Raw genomic sequence first — 16,743 nt, 5'->3', positions numbered from 1 at the left:
GTGATAACAGATGCTGCCTCAACAATTCCCCATTTCTTCACTAATAGTTGTGAGGTGAAGAAACAGGTTTGATTTGTTACCCAAAATGTGAGAACTCTGCCTAATTTATCCATAACCCCTTCACGACCAAAGGTCATTGATGCATGGATGTCCAGATCACATTGAAGCAATGTACCTCCTCTCCTAAGAGCCATAAAGTTTTTATCTTTCCACCGACAGGGCTGGTTAGGGTGTCATTTTTTGTGCTATGATCTATAGTTTTACCATTATCATATTGGTGCAATTTTTTATCATTTTATTTCTGATATATAAATTTAAAAAATAAAAAAAATAGCCATTATGGTGTTTTTTCCTCTTTTTGCTTACAATGTTCACCATTCAGGAACAATATTTTTACATTTTTATAGATTGGACAATTCAGATACCAAAATTTATTTTTTATTTTAATTTTTTTATTTGTATAATGGCAAATGGGGTAATTTAAACTTTTATTGGGGGGGATGTTTAAGAAAAACTTTAAGTCCCCCTAGGGATGGAGGTACTGTAAGTATTTTAGCTCTGCCTGTCAAAGAAAGTGATAGGGACCCCCACATTGAAGCAGCCCTGCACACTTTAAACCTCTTCAAAGCAGGGACATTTACATACATTCCTGGTGCACATGGCATCGGAAATAGAAACTTACATAAACATATTGCTGACATGAAGGGGTTAAAATTCTTTTAGACCTAACAGCCGCAAACGAGTGTCAGTGAGATCGGCACCCGTTTGCAATGCCTCTGGTGGGCACGATGAATCGAATGGCTGGGTCTCACGAACAATCTCTATCGTTTGTGCACGATTTAAGTGTATTGCCATCAGCTGCACATCCCCTGTAAACACAGGTAGATCAGCCGCCAATAGCAATATATTTTGACGCACTACAAAAGATGCGATTTGCTGAGGATTAGGCATTTTCCCTGTCCTCATCTGATCGCTGTCACTTTTACATGGGCCAATTATCAGGCGAAGGAGCATTTTTAGCAACACTGCTGGCACCAGTGTAAAAAGGCCTTTACCCTTGAAAGGTGCCACTGCTATGCGATAACCAATATCAGTGACTTCAACTGTCTGTGATGTCAATGACTATGGCTGATCAGTTTATCTGTAACATACTGTATTTCCAAGTTTCATACGCTTGTTTCCTCCCTACAAGGCCCAAAAATAAAACTGCCCCAAAAGTTTTTTTTATAGTTAAAAAATAAACATGTAGGGACCCATCCTAAAGTTCATAAGGATACCATCTACAGCTAATGTGACCCCAGACCATAAATCCTGAATTTACCTACAATACATTATCATTCCAAGACTATTTCTGTGTAATCTAGGAATCTCAAAAATATGTCTGCCATGTAAAAGTGACAGAACCATGTAGAATAATTCAGAATCTTATGCCAAAAGTGTACACCGTGTTAAATGGATTCAAAGGGTCCATTTACACAGAAAGATTATCTGACAGATTATCTGCCAAAGATTTGAAGCCAAAGCCAGGAACGGACTATAAACAGAGATTTGGTCATAAAGGAAAGCCTGATATTTCTCCTAGTTTCAAATCCATTCCTGGCTTTGGCTTCAAATCTTTGGCAGATAATCTGTCAGATAATCTTTCTGTGTAAATGGACCGTAAGGCCCCGTTCCCACTGAGCAAAGATAGCGGAATTCCGCGACGGAATTGTCCGCCGCGGAATGCCGTTAGCCTCCCGCTCATAATGGGTGTCTATGGGAGGCGCGCGCTCCTGCTCTGTACGCGCTTTAGAATGAACATGTTCATTCTTCAGCGCGTACAGAGCAGGAGCGCGTGCCTCCCATAGACTCCCATTATGAGCGGGAGGCTAACGGCATTCCGTGGCGGACAATTCAGTCGCGGAATTCCGCTACCTTTGCTCAGTGGGAACGGGGCCTTAGATATCTAGTTTGGCCTGTGCTTATTATAAGACCATGCCAGGCACATGCCTTCATCAGCTAGTCTTTAAGTTTACTTTACTCTGCATATTTATTGTTAAGTAGGAAGGAGGGGGTGTGGAAGTCGGCACTCCGGGACGTAGAAAAATTAAAATATAACTTTTATTCGTGCATGTTAAAATACAGCGGGTAGCATAGTAGGACCTACGCGTTTCGCGCTTCTGCGCTTAATCATGGTCTAGCGCAGAAGCGCGAAACGCGTAGGTCCTACTATGCTACCCGCTGTATTTTAACATGCACGAATAAAAGTTATATTTTAATTTTTCTACGTCCCGGAGTAACGACTTCCGCACCCCCTCCTTCCTACTCAGCATTGCATGAGGCGTCTGGCCAACGCCTCGAAGATCGAGCACCCTTCACAGTCTAACCTGTTGCTGCTATCAACATTCCACGGTGAGCTGTATCTCTTTCCGTTTTTTCTTATTATATTTATTGTTATTTGGTCTACACTTGCCCTTTCAGCAGTCCCTGGCACTTTAGAAATATATACCTTGAAACGGAAAAAGCAAATCCTTTCTAAGAACAAAATCCTGACTGGTCATCAGAACTAAAAAGTACATTCTAAATATTAAAAAAGGGAACAGACGTTTGTCATTATCTCAACAAGAAGCATGCAATCTCAGTTCAGCTACATGCAGATCAGATTGTAACTTCTTACCTACTGTGGGAGCCATCCCTGGCATAGGACTGGTAGGATCTAGCTGGAACCCTCCCATTATATACTGTGACTCATTAGCTGGGCTGTCCATCTTCAGATTCATGTTTTGTGCTAGGTAGAAATGATAGAGATCTGCTTCGGCAGGAGAAGGTAGGCTGCTGATACCTAAGTGCCTGTTATGTTGAATTTGGGTCATATTTTGCTGAAGTAGCATCATGTTGTGCATGTGCTTCTCACTGGTCATATGAATGCGTAGGTTCCTTGCGACATTGGTTTCATAATCACACACTTCACAACGCCAGGTGGGTTTGGTTTTTGGTTTAGTAGGTGAAGGGGCCCCACAAGAGTTACTTATGTTGGAAGCAGCAGCAGCTGCAGTGGCAGCAGCGACCGCAACCCCGGCAGTGTGGCTGAAAACCTGGTCAGTCCCTCCGTTCTGTAGATTCTGCATGTTGTTCAGATGCTTGTCTGACTGCATATGAATACTGAGATTGCCTTTGGTAGTAGTGGAGTAGTTACAAACCTCACAACGAAATGGCTTGTAACCACAGGTATAGCTCTCTCCCCTGGCAAGTCGGGGATGAGGCTGCCCAGATTTGCAGTAGACACAAGAACCACCCGGCTCAGGGTGCTTTTCTTTCATGTGTGCTTCCAGCGTCTGCTGGTATTTGTAATGCCAGTTACATTTTGGACACTTGAGAGTCTTACATGAGTTCCGAGAGTGCATCATAGTCATGTGTCCACCAAGTGAGCGTGATGAGCCCAGAACAGTGTCACACTTTGGACACTCTACCCCACTCCCAGAAGGGCATTCCCCTATGCCAAGCTCGCAGGGGTTATCGGCATGCTGGTGGGTAGCAAAGCTTCCATCCTCTCCCTCTGCACTTTCATTTGGTTCAGGTGCTGTGGCATTGTCCCTATTGGCACTTTCATCAACGAAGTCCAATTTTCTCCCTCCCTCCGCCATACTGGCATCAACGCCATCACTGTTAAAGCTTAAATGGTTCCTCCTGTTTGCACCATCAAAGACAATGAAGGAAGAAGAACATGTAGAAGGTGTGCCCCTTGCCATAGGCTGCGGCACATTAGGCATTAAATTACAGTTAGAAATACTTTGGTTTGTGAGAGCCAGGTCCTTTTTGCCGCTGCTCTCGGCAAACACCCCAGACTCATCCTGAGGCCTGTCCACCAAGTCATCCTCTAGCCCACGTGGAAACAGTGCTTTGCAATCCTCCCCCTCCTCATCGCCCTCCTCCTCCATCTCTTCTTCATCCAACTCATCCTCCTCATCATCTGCCATCATCCTCTCTGATATGTCCTCTTGTACTCCCATTGAGTGCTTCTCAGACTCTGTCATTTCATGTTCCTTGCTAGAAGAAGGTTTAGTAGTACAAGAGCCTGAGGAGCTTAAAGAGACAGATTTTATGGTGGCATTAAAAGAGGAGTTTGTCAATCCTCCAATATTCAGCAGGGTATTTTGAGACACAACATCAGACTGTATCTGATCTGCCCCACTTAAAGTAGTGTCTTTGTCTTTTAGAAGTGCAAGGCTAGCCTGTAAGGCTTCATCGCCCTCCATGCGAATGCCACTAAATTTCCCATAAAAACTATTACTAGGTCCAGTAGTGTTGGCAGAAGAAACTAAAGGATGCTGAAAACTTTTGGTTTTTGGTTCCAGAAAACTAACAAGAGGTTCTTTATCTTTCCCAATCCCTTGAATGATGGCAGAAATGTTCTTGTTACTAAGAATTTTACGTTCATCCTCACTCAGAGTCATTCTATGGTCATGCACAGCATGGGTCACAAATGACCGCACATAACCAAAGGAAAGTTTGCACAAAAAACACATTAGAATGGGTTTCCTCTTACCATACAGTACAAAGCCATCATATTTGGACAGATCTACATTGTTGGGTACATCTTTGGATACACATGAGCTTTTGGCAGAACCATCACTGTTTAGGTAATCCTTGTTGCTTTTGTGGCGCACATCAAAAACACGGAAGCTGTGCAGGACAGGGCTTACACCTGCAAGGGTTGAGGTATCCAGGAAAGATTTGTCAGTATTCTCAAACCACTTCCTGAAAGATGAAGCTATGTGGAAAGTGTTAATAATTTGGGGGTAAGAAGGGCCCACAGAGGATGCCTCCTCAGACTTCCCTGTTGCATTAGGCAAGGAATTTTTGTAGAGAGAAAGGAGAGCCTCGTTTGGGGTACTGTCACAGGCTGCACCACTTTGGATCAGCTGGCTGACACTTTCCACTATGTAGGCAGAACCATCAGGCTGATACACTATTTCTCCTGCCAAATTCTCAACATCACTCTCCTCCTCCCCTTCCTCACTAACATCACTTTCACTTTCCTCCTTTAATGTAAGAGATGACCGAGTGCCAGGGCAGCGGTGCTCCATATAGTCCTGTAAACTAGGAAAGGAGGTTGAACATTCGTTGCAACAGACTGCTCTGCTGGGAGACTGTGAGATGGCACCGGATGGGTTAGCGCTTTCAGGGATGCATTCATTGAATGAGCCACTCAGAGTTTCCAAAGACCCACAGCTTTCCATGTTAGGCTGCTCCATGCTGCCAGATTGGTCAAGGTGGAGAGCACTGCTGAGTTCAGTCCATTTTTGGTTTTGAGAAGTGCTGCATCCATTGTCCTTCCCAGCAATGACAGAAGTGTCACAGCCTTCCATGGCGAGCTCTGCACGTAGAGTTCATTGCACCCAATACGACTAGGATCTGTAAGAAAGAAAAAATAACTGTTAAAACATGGACATAGTAACTTAAACATATTAAGTTCAGCAACCAATTCAAGTAGTACAACTAACATAATGTGCAAGGGGCTCTAGTGTATATTTCTAAATGAGCCTAGGGTGAGAGTATAAGTTAAACAACCCCTATCATTGTAGATAGCTACATTGCTGATCCAAGGCAAATAAAAAATAAAACCCTTGTAATGTAGTTAACCATTGTCCACAATGACAATTTGGGATCATTGAAATTAATCTCATGACATACTATTGTTGGTTGGCACTACAAATTTTCATAATTCTTTACGGCTATGGGTTGAATGCATCTCAAATGCAAAGTTTACAATGTCAGACACTGGGTCTTGGCTTGAATGATTGACAGCTTAGTCCAGCAGCACTGGCAAGGGTAGAGGGTTGAAAGGGTTAACAAGCTAATTACAAAATCAATCCCATAAAAGCTTGGTAAGTTCCAGGAAACTGTGGGAAGGGGAGGCAGCAAGAGGAGAGAAACACTTTGACTGAGCACTAGGGACTTGTTTATTGATGCAAACCCCGTTGTGCTCCCTTGGTCAAGCAAAGGTCTAAAACCGAGTAGAGTTCATCAATATGTGACCCCAAGAGTAGACTGATCACTCTCCAGAACCAAGTATTCTACTTCAATGCAACTTATTTAGACCGAAAAAATGATGAAGAACCAGAACAATTCAGAACACACACCATTATCTCCCATGCATTTCATTTTTAGAAGTGTTTGTCCAGGACACGAAGTTCCACATCATCCATGTCCAGCAATGCTGTGACTATGACTATAGAACCATCTGCCAGCTCTTTTTACTGCTCCCTTTTCCACCTCTCTTAGCTTTCATCTCTTACTCTGATTGTCAGTCAATAGGAGAGAGGCAGCTCTCACTTAAGGAAGCAGAAGTCAAACTCCACTGGTCGATCAGCACTCTGTCTATAAAACATGTTTTCCCGTAAAATCAATGACCTCCAATCAGAGTGCGGACATTGAAGGCAGTATGTTCCTCAGCTGTGTGTTCTGCTTAAAGCCTGCAAGATACCCTCTTCTAGTGGCTAAAAATCTGACACAGCAAAAAAAAACAAAAAACACTACCCACGTTACTTCAGCAACCGAACCGAAACACAAGCATATGAAGCTTACTATAGACTTGTAGTTCCACACTGTAGAGCTGCAGACAGCTCATCTCTTTTTACAGAAAGGTTCAAGCTGTACCTGAACTTGACAATGAATCAACAGCCAGAAGGGCACTCTCAACAAGTTGGAAACCTGTGCTGTAATCAAAGTACTGAATGTCAAATAATCATTACATGGTAATAAAGGCACGAGATGACTTCTCATCCGTTCTCATTTATATAAATATCCCTGTCTGAACACATGTGTACCACTCGTGGCAGCGTGCCAATGCTGGGCAGGAAGCAATTTTACTTAGGGGAAAAAAAACAATAGTGCTAAACACAAATGCACAAGGAGGGGTGGGACGGTGCCACCCTGACATCCTCAGGATTAGATCTGAACAGCGGCACTGTGTAATCTGAAATTGTTAATTAGAACAGTGTTAATTAGGCAGTTTGCTCACAAGAGGCATGTTGGCAACATACCAAAAAGTGGAGAGTAAAAAGGAGGGGGGGGGGGAGGGGGTGCAAGAAAGATGATGATAATTCCTGCATTCTACAGAATGACAGTGCCAGTGGGGGGGGGGGGGGGGGGGGGGGGAGTACAAGTAAATCGAGATGCACAGGCTGGAAATCCGATCGTATTTTATCTTCCTGGTAGATATACAGATGGTACTATTCATTGCAAAAACTTGGAAGAATTGTATGAGGAAAGTGCCAGCTATGCAATTTTTAGACACTGTAAGGCTTGTTTTAGGATGGCTGTAATAAGGGTGTGCTTTATTACTTTATTATTCATATTTCCTCCACAAGATGCGCCCCCCCCCCCCCCAAGAATTGCGGCAATAATGTATTCTAATGTCTGTATTTCTTTTACAGCCTTTTGTAACCGGCCGCAAGGATGGTTATACCTACGTATACCTTTTTTCTGCACATTTGTAATGCCTAGTAACCCTGTGGATGGGTAAATTCCAGACTCTGCTTCCTCCATCCCCTCTTCAGCAAGTGTACATATTACACAGTGGCAGCATCTTGGTAAAAGTTACAAGTGCTTCCTACACAGTTTCTTAGCCTTCACTGTGTGTTTTTCTCCCAGCAGGAAAAGACATGAGGTGAGAGGCTGTCATCAACAGATGTCTCTCTTCCTGTTGCTCTGGCAAAGGGTGCCGGATTTGGCACCATGACAATACAAACAAGGGTTGCCCTGTGCATGCTCATTAATGGGGCACAGCACACACACAGACAGACACCGAGAATGGCAAAGGCCTTCAAATCTTAATAGGCTCATTAGCATAAACAGCTTTTCTAACAGCAGGAAGCTAAAGGAACTACTATACCAAACAAGACTGCTGGCGGCTCGGTTACAGCCTGGGGATCACCAGCAGAAGCCCGTGCCAGCCTGTTTCACACAGACACAGCTGAACGGGGCAGAGCCCTCTCTGTATTGGCAAGCTGTTTTACTCAGCCATGCGCCCTGGAGCTTCGCAAGACTAGAGAGGAAAGGTCTGGGAGACCGGAGGTGTGCGCAGCCTCTCTGCCAGGTGCTCCGATGTTCTGATGTGACAGATAAATCCTGCTATTGATTTAGTCCCTGGCCAGATCGCAGCCTTTTCACAATCCTATTGATTCTTCATTTGTAGAGTTTATCTAGAACCTAGGAGGTCTCTCATGCAAATACGAGACTATGAACCTTACGGATCACCAATGGTCCCTGCACTAGATTTGAAAAGTGCGTCTCCGCTTATTAGTGATTTACATGGACAAGCCGATAAACCTGATAACCTTTGGGACATTTAAACTCACAATATGCCATCAATATCAAGGCATATATTGGAGGCCATACATTAGAGCTGTATCCATGTTTTCCAGAAAGCGCTAGGGCGGCCATCCATCTTCTGCAACAGCAGGGAATCAAATGCATATTGTTTGGGTTCAGATAATGTTGCCGAACCTGAACATTTTGACAGGTTTGCACTACATTCAATGCAAAATTGCACAACCATCAATCATACAAAACAGGAGGAGAAGGAGGATGACCACCACAGATAACTACTAAGATGGCATTTGGATCGCTACAGACATTGGGGGGGGGGGGGATTTGGCCATAGGGTGTTAGAGTAGTTGAAGTTTAGTTAAGTAGACATATTGAATTAGGTGCTGAGTCCCTAATAATTACAGTAAAATACCAATGAAATCACCTCTCTCAAATGAGCCTCACCCTAGTTTTAAATCACATTTGGGCGTTTGGTGTAAGAGAACCATGTGCATTTCTAATTGCATATATATGGCAGATTACATAGTCCAACAGAACTGAAAATTCATGAAAAGATGAAAAGGACCACAAAAAGCAGAAGTTACCACATCCATAATGACACAACACATTATTGGCATTTAAGATATTCTACTATTGCTTGGCAGAAAGTAAAATGTTTTAACCAAAGATGGGAGCATGGGAGTTGGGAGAACAGTTTACTATGTACATCAAGGCAATGCTCTTGCAGCATATTTTTCATGCAGACTCAGAAGCAAACTCCATACTGAAAATCACCTTCAAGGAAACTTGACTGATACCATGCAGTTTTTCCCCTTTTCAGATTTCAAATACACTTTAGGGAAAAAAGTAATACATATAAGATTTTTTTAAAATATTGGCATTTATTTCAAATTTGTATTTGGAAGAATACATGAAAGAGGATGTTGAGGACAACCTACTTAACAGATTAGTTATGCCCCCCAACAGAGTCCGGCCTCATGTTCCTTTAAGAGCATGGGAGGATGCTTCAGAATAACAGCAGAATAAGGGTACAAACACAGCAGATACGCAGCAGATTTGATACTGTGTTCAGTTATTTAGATCTAATCTGCTGCGTATCGCAGCAGTAAATACGCAGCGTATAAGCCGTGTGTGTTTGTACCCTTAGAGCATGCGAAGATGCTTCAGAATAATGTCCAGGTCTATAATCAGACATCCAGTTAGTGCTGATGCTTAGAGCCTTGACTGGAGCCCAAATCCTACAGCAGGAAATAATAAGCTAACAAGGGAAACATCCAGACAGACTAGTCAACATATGAGGGAAGAGGATAGGATGAATGCATTACATGCGTCCAAACAAAAGCCATATATTGGCTGTGATCATTGACAAATAATGTAAACGTTTTCTGTAGTAATCAATCTGATTTGTTACTACAGGTGACATTAATCTTGGGGGGGAAAAAAAAAAAAAGTTAACCAAATTTATACTAAGGGTACAAACACACACAGTGTATACACAGCAGATACGCAGCAGATTTGATGCCGTGTTCAGTTATTTAGATCTAATCTGCTGCGTATTGCAGCAGTAAATACGCAGCGTATATGCCGTGTGTGTTTGTACCCTAAGGGTAGCTTCTACACACACCAGATTTGATCTAAATAACTGAACACCGCATCAAATCTGCTGCAGATCCGGTGTGTGTGAAGGCACCCTTAATGATACTAGGTTATCAGGGAGGCTTATACCCTTTTAATATTTGGTGCAGGTCACAAAACTGCCTCTCATTTGCAGATGACAGGTGCACTTGATCTACAGATAGGGGCACAAGTTGAAGCAATAAAAAAGGATTCAGATTCTTTTGTCTACAGTATTTGTATTTTGTGAGAGTCTCAAGAATATAATCCACAACCCTTTAACAGAAGTAAAGTCTAAAGACCTCGATCCTAAAAGTAAAATGCACACAACTAATGGAACAAACTGCCTCAATATATACAACTTCAGCATCCAGGCCACATGAATACCACCAACTTAAAATTCATACTGTATTAAATTTACAGGGTATAAAACCAGAGGAGTGAGGTAAAAGACAAGCCAAATGTCTCACAGATGTGCTTCCTGTATGACAGATGTCAGACACCTTGATTGACTTACTTTCCTCCATTTCTTTCAGCAAAAGAATGGTACATCAAAATAATATCATTAGTATAAAGCACTTGCAACTTTTCATACCCACTGGCCCTTTCCTAGGCATTTTTTTTTTAAGTTTTCAGTGAGGCATAAAAGGCGTATAAAACAAATAAATTGGATCAAAGCATGTACGCCAGTATTTTTGGTGCAATATGAGTCCGAATTCTGGAGCAATTTTGCTTCGTAAAGCTTCCTAAATGTCTATAGTAAAGAAGCTGCTTGGACAGCAATCACCAAGGTTGCAAGGGTTAACCGCATTGACGGTCACTGATAATTTCAAGCTTGTTCCTTTATTTCATTTTATCCACTCGTGCTGCTGATAAGCAGGTTTTACCGGAACTGACACGCTTGCAGGCAGCAGAATTCTGACCAGGCTGCAATGAGCTAACAAATTCATTTTCATTGATCAGAAATCAGCAGGGCAGTAAGTGATGGGAAATTCCATTAGACTCAAGCACCTGGTTTCCCATCCTCTCTCTCCTACAGGGAGGGTGATGAGATATGGGTGAGTATGAGTGGATCCTGTGTGCACACTCGAGTCTTTTACCAGAAGTACTCCTAAGTTATCGGAGAGGTCTGCAAGCTGGCAGTTCAGCACAGTATTTTTAAGTCCATTAGATAGCATCAATGTTCCTGGACGTGATGTAGATGGCAGCGCTCTAGAGGACTCGATATGGCTGCTTTATTGTAAACGGAGCAGAAATGCTCATATACTAAAAATAATAGCCAGCATAAGCATGGAGATTACTGACTGTATGCAACCTGTAGTTCTCCAGCTTATCTTGATGAATTAATGCTGGAACTTGTGGTTCTTGCATCAATGTAGACCCATGTGTTGACTAAAGCAGCTTTTCAAGCATCAGTAAGACATGCAACACTTTTCATGGTTCAAACTCCCCCTTAACTGGTAACCCTAACCGCGTTCATTGTCAAGTTGTAGGAGACACACAAGGTGTGACATGAAGATGTGTGCTGAAGGGGTTAGCTAAACATGGCCCACAGTGGAGCTGTTAAAGGTAATCAATAGCACTGAGATAATACATCAGCCTCAGCCACAATATTGATTGCTGGGAAGATGATAAAACTGTTTATTAGGATAATTGCAGAGACCCTTAAAAAAAAGGTACATGCAGGAAAAAAATCCTCCCTTGCACCGAGATAGCAGCGAAGGAGGGTACCCTTACACCATGGACATAAAGTGACGCTGTCTGGGGTTGTATTGTAAGAGGAGAACACACCTGCAGGCTGAGGGGGAAGGGGTGCTAGTGTTTTGACATGGTTTATTTTCCTTGGTAACACCTGTTTGTATCATTGTCACTGTGATTAGGTTTAATTAGGACTTGGCGCAGGCTCTGCTCACTCAGCTGGGGCACATCACTGCCTGCCCACAATGAAGGAAACGCCAGCGGCTTCAGCTTACCCCTTCTACCGCTCACTTTCAACAACTTCAAAGTAAATCATCAAGTTAAATGCAGATTCCTGAAAAAGAGAGAAAGGAGAGGGAGGGAGAAGGACACCCGAGGCAAAATACAACCAGCACCCAGCTGCAAGATTCTTGCTGCACGCAACCCCAACAGGAAGGCTCCACCTCAGGAGCAGACAATCCTTGAGCCGTGTGGTCAAACGCATGTCCTTCAAGGTTAACACTTTAAGAATGGGATGGTTTAGTTTCATTCCACATAGAAAGAAGGATGGGGGGGGGGGAGGAGTTTTTTTAGAATCTTCCTAATGTAAACAACCAGTACCTGCTTTATAACACAGATCTGCTTTATTAAGCTGTCATGAAATGTTCTTACATTTTTTTTCCTCCTTAAAATCATAGCTAACAAAAGAATGTGATAGTCAACATATCCCCAAACATGGCTCTGATGCTCTATGCTACAGTTTTTAGGTAAACACCATTGTTCCTCATGAACCTAGCTGAGCAATCTAGTATTGAGGCAAATGGCTTCTACAGAATTACAGCATTAGGCCATGTTCCCACTGGGAATAACACCAAGCCGTTTTGTGACACAGCCAGTGTTACTGAAGATCATCCCGGCCCATACTGCAGTACTGGCTGGATGAACTTAATTTCTGGTGAATTCTGTGTGCGCCCGCATCCCAACTCACCGCTGCACACAGTGGAGCATACGGACAGAGCCGCACGCTCCATTGTGTAAACTGACCTGTCTGTGCACCCGCTATTCAGTGAGTAGTGGCTGCAGAAAATTGACATGACGGATATACTATGTGTATACGCTCCGGTCGGGATTCCATTCATTCACATACAAATCATAGCCACTATTGCAAACTGCAATAGGGGCAAAGATTTACGTTAAACATACGTACGTTGTGTGAGCATGGCCTTACCCTGTGCAACTATCCAGTAAAAAAAAAACTTTCCCAAAGCGAACCCACTTAACACATGATGAAAAAACGTGGCTGTAGGATGCCTAAAAAGAGTCAGTATCCAGCATCATATGGGTACACCTTCCCACTGTAAAAATGGTTGTGACAGAGCCTTAACTGACCCGTCTTCCCACCTGGATCTCATGTGAATGATGGTTGAGGTAGCTTGGCAGGGACCAGGCCAGAAAGTACCATCACTGCTGTATGTAGTCACAAATCACGTAATGCTTCTCAGCAGTCAAGTAAAAGCTGTTCTCAGCCTAGATCAGACCCTTGTCCTGATGCTGAACTCACGATGAGCTGCAGGACCAGGCTCTATATGTTCAGCATTAGGATTGTTCTAAAAGCCAAAGTTTTTAACATCATGAAGGATTTTACGAAGCAGGGAATCCTTTAATATGTTATACAGAATCTTTGGGCACTGCGATAGAACACAGGTTATAATAGACAGTCTTGCCCTGCTGGTCACTGCTGAACAGTTCAGTACATACAAGTAGCTGAAAGGGTTAATATTAAGTAGTATTTCTTTGTTCTCATCTCCCAGGAGGAAGAACCCAGGATCTGCAGCACTCAGGCTGAAAAATGCATGAAGGCCATTTCTCCCTAGGAAAAGACCAGAGCAGTTTCACTAAATCCTTCTTTGTCTGGACAGTAATTAATATTATAATCCGTAGGTAAGATGCCCTAAACCTCAGGGCAGCGCACAGCTGGGAGACCCTCCCCCTGACCCAGCAATAGGGCCTTGCCAAGTCTGTCTCCCCCACCACTCCCTTATAAACAAGATCAGGTTACAGCACCCTCCAATGTCTGCCTCATCCGCATGGCTCGGGTCAGTCATTACACACAGGCAGAGAGCATCTCACAAGAGGCCAGAAAGACGGCTAGCAAAAACACTAGGTCTGCAGATTTGAGATTCTATGTACCGGGTGAAGGTATAAGGAAAATATTGTTTCTAGTTCTACAAAAACAACTTCCCTTAAAATCTCTTTTACAGATGACAGCTTCAATGCTTGAATACCAATAAGACAAAGCTTGTACGTAAACTGCCGATACCATACAACAAGTATAGTGGGTTTAAGCGAGAATTAGCACAAAATTGTACCTTAAGTAATTACAGTGTCCCATACTGATCAAGCAGCTACACCTTGCACAGCCACTTTCTGCACAGGTAACGGAAGTCAGAAGAAAGCAGCTGCAGGTAAAACAGAGCTTTTAAAAAACCGCTGAACACAAGTGGCACGGCGCCCATTTTTGTGCTAGCCCCGGGCTCTCTGCTGCCTGCCAAGTCTGTCTATAATCTGGGCTATGTCAATTGCAGGCACTAAGCCAAATACACGCTGGATGACGAGTTCTGGACCCCCAATGGGCTTTTTACTAATCATTATAGGAGGCCAACTAAGGCCAGTAGGGCAGTAGAAGAGTAAGGGCACACAGAGGTTTGTGGCTGACCCTGTTGGTTTCTGTGTTCCAAAGTGTGCGCTCTTTGCTCACACCCCTTTACTACCTGCCCAAACCTGTTCTTTAAGCCACGCTTTACACTTACTGATTCACATCTGCCCGTGTAGTCACTCCCTCTCCTAAAGGACACGAACTTGGCTGTCGAGTCATCACTGTGTCAGGAAGTGAGGCTTTTCTGGAGAGCTCCCAAGTCATTTCCTAGACAGATACTTCAGCAAGCCTGTATGAACAAACATTCTGCACCAACCCACACAACAATACACACACACAGTACAACAGAACGGAGCCAGGGGAAGCCGGGAGGATGACTGTACTCTGCAGATTTGCTTGGTAACTGCTCCGAATTGTACTGCAGTCTTTTTTTTTTTTTTGTATGTGTCATCCCTCTCTGTGCTTTAGAAGATCAGGGAGGAAAAAAAATATATCCAGCAGCATGACAGGTGAGAAAAGGGTTACTGGCTTCTAGCCCCATCTGATAAATAGAGCTGCATTAAGAAGGCTCTCTCACTTTGAGATATGATGTCACTAACCTTTATTGATCCACAATCAGGGAGCTCAGCTTATCTCTCCTTCTGATATACTAGCCTCCTGCACTCAAGTCTTGTTTAATACACTGCCCAGCCACACACACACAGTCCTCAGCTAGCCATCCTTGTACTGTACGGCACAGAAACCATATTTCACAGGCCTCCATTCTGGTTGCACCAAAAAGAGTGGCCAATAGAAGATTATCAAGGTAGGTTGAAGATAGAGCAACAAAGACTATGTCCACAGGAACAGCTTCCAGAATGTTAAGGTTAACACTTCAGGGTGAAAACTTTAGTTGTAATTTAAAAGTTCCATTAGGTAACAAAATAAGCATGGAGAGGAGTATGCATGGAAGGGTTCCAATTGTTCTGAGTTAACATCCTGGGCCTCTTGTGTAGACGCCAGTGGGATGCAGCCAGAAGCAGGTACTCAGGGAGGGATCAGGCAGAATACATGAAAGGCGCTGTAGGACAAGTGTAGGAATTATACCTCCCATTGATTTTCGCTCTGGGGTATTAGACTGAACACAGTATTTACCAAGAGATTTTTTTTTCACTCCCCTGAAAGCTGACTGCTGACTTTCAATCCTAAAAGAGACTTAAAAGAGGCTTATCAGCCAAATGATCACTTGAGAGTCCATCACCGCATCCCATGTCAGATAAATTATCCGATTGTTCCACTTGTACATTTCAGAGTGGCAGTTCCCGACGCCCAATGTAAAAAAATATATATATATATATATTTTTTTTAACATACAATGGGGGCTTAAAGCCACCAAAGTGAAGCAAAGCCTAAAAACATCCCTCGTCACTCATCTCCTGTCCTGTTGTGTTCTGTAGCCCTAGGCTAGAGGTAGCCGCAAGCCTGTAATTGGTGAGCGAAGAGATTAGAAATATCGGCAGCTTCTAAGTAAGACTTTAATTTACTGCTCAATCAATAACTCTAGGGTTCTATTGGCAAACTGTCTACATCTCTATTGACTCACACAATTCCTCTTATCAATTTATCAGAAATCATCAGATATGGCTTAAATTTAATAAATAAATGGAGGATGAGTGGCCCTGCCTGTGTGGAAATGGTCACTTGGAAGGAGAGAGGCAGATTGTGAAATACACTTTCCACATTCCATCCATGTTCCATTTTAGGCTTGCGATTAAGAGCCGTCAAATGAAGCTTCTGGGATTATATTATACATTAAGATATTTGATGGTAACTATAAAGATATATCTGAGAGAAAAAAAAACCCGAAATGCATCAAAACCTGACAACAGGCTAGTAAATGTAGAACACCGGTATCATGGGATGGAATAGCAATGTCCTACTCAAGCAGACAGTTCTCTCTGCCACCCTGGCATCTGAATCCTACATTATATCCACAGGTCTGGGCTTAATTGCTGTTTTGCATTTCATTGAGACAAGTATCCAGTACTTACACACTGCCAGACAAAAACAATAACGCTCTAATGAGGAGGTGCCGCTAATGAGCCCCCACATCTCGTCTCCGCAGTACATTAGGCCAGTGGGCTCCCTACTCCACAGTCTGACAAGAGGAACAACTAGAACCTATGGACCAATTTTAATCTACAGACTACTATAGAAATGGGAAGAAATTATATTGGTACTGGGCAGGGTAGGTAAGATATGTCTTTCAATATAACATGTATACAGGTCATCCAAGTACTTCTTTATGTTAGTCCTAGGAAGCGGCTTCTACATATTAAAAAGGCCTGTTTGATGTGCCCTTTCCAAAGGCCAATAGAAAGACAAAAATCATTGACCAGATATCATTGACAATTAGCAGTTGGAGGAGCAACTGGTGTATAGATGGTTATAAAATGATTGGTACTGGAACATTATACATTAAAAACATTTAATCATATTGATAG

The 16,743-nt window shown here is 43.0% G+C and overlaps 1 protein-coding gene across 3 annotated transcripts in view; it reads right to left on the bottom strand.

Moving 5' to 3' along the window:
* ZFHX3 (zinc finger homeobox 3) overlaps positions 1-16,743 on the bottom strand; it is a 73,617-nt gene that overhangs the window by 42,973 nt on the left and 13,901 nt on the right. For 2 of the 3 annotated variants that reach the window (XM_069966121.1, XM_069966123.1), the window contains exon 2: positions 2,657-5,394. In XM_069966121.1, coding sequence (XP_069822222.1) covers positions 2,657-5,348 — 2,692 coding nt within the window. In that variant the 5' untranslated portion in view covers positions 5,349-5,394. Of the gene's footprint in view, positions 1-2,656; positions 5,395-14,414; positions 14,451-16,743 lie in introns of those variants that run through there. The other variant, XM_069966122.1, reaches the window with a different exon arrangement.

The sequence above is a fragment of the Dendropsophus ebraccatus genome, chromosome 4, assembly GCF_027789765.1.
Source record: "Dendropsophus ebraccatus isolate aDenEbr1 chromosome 4, aDenEbr1.pat, whole genome shotgun sequence".
NCBI lineage: Eukaryota > Metazoa > Chordata > Amphibia > Anura > Hylidae > Dendropsophus > Dendropsophus ebraccatus.
This window is presented reverse-complemented; position numbering and strand designations above follow the sequence as displayed.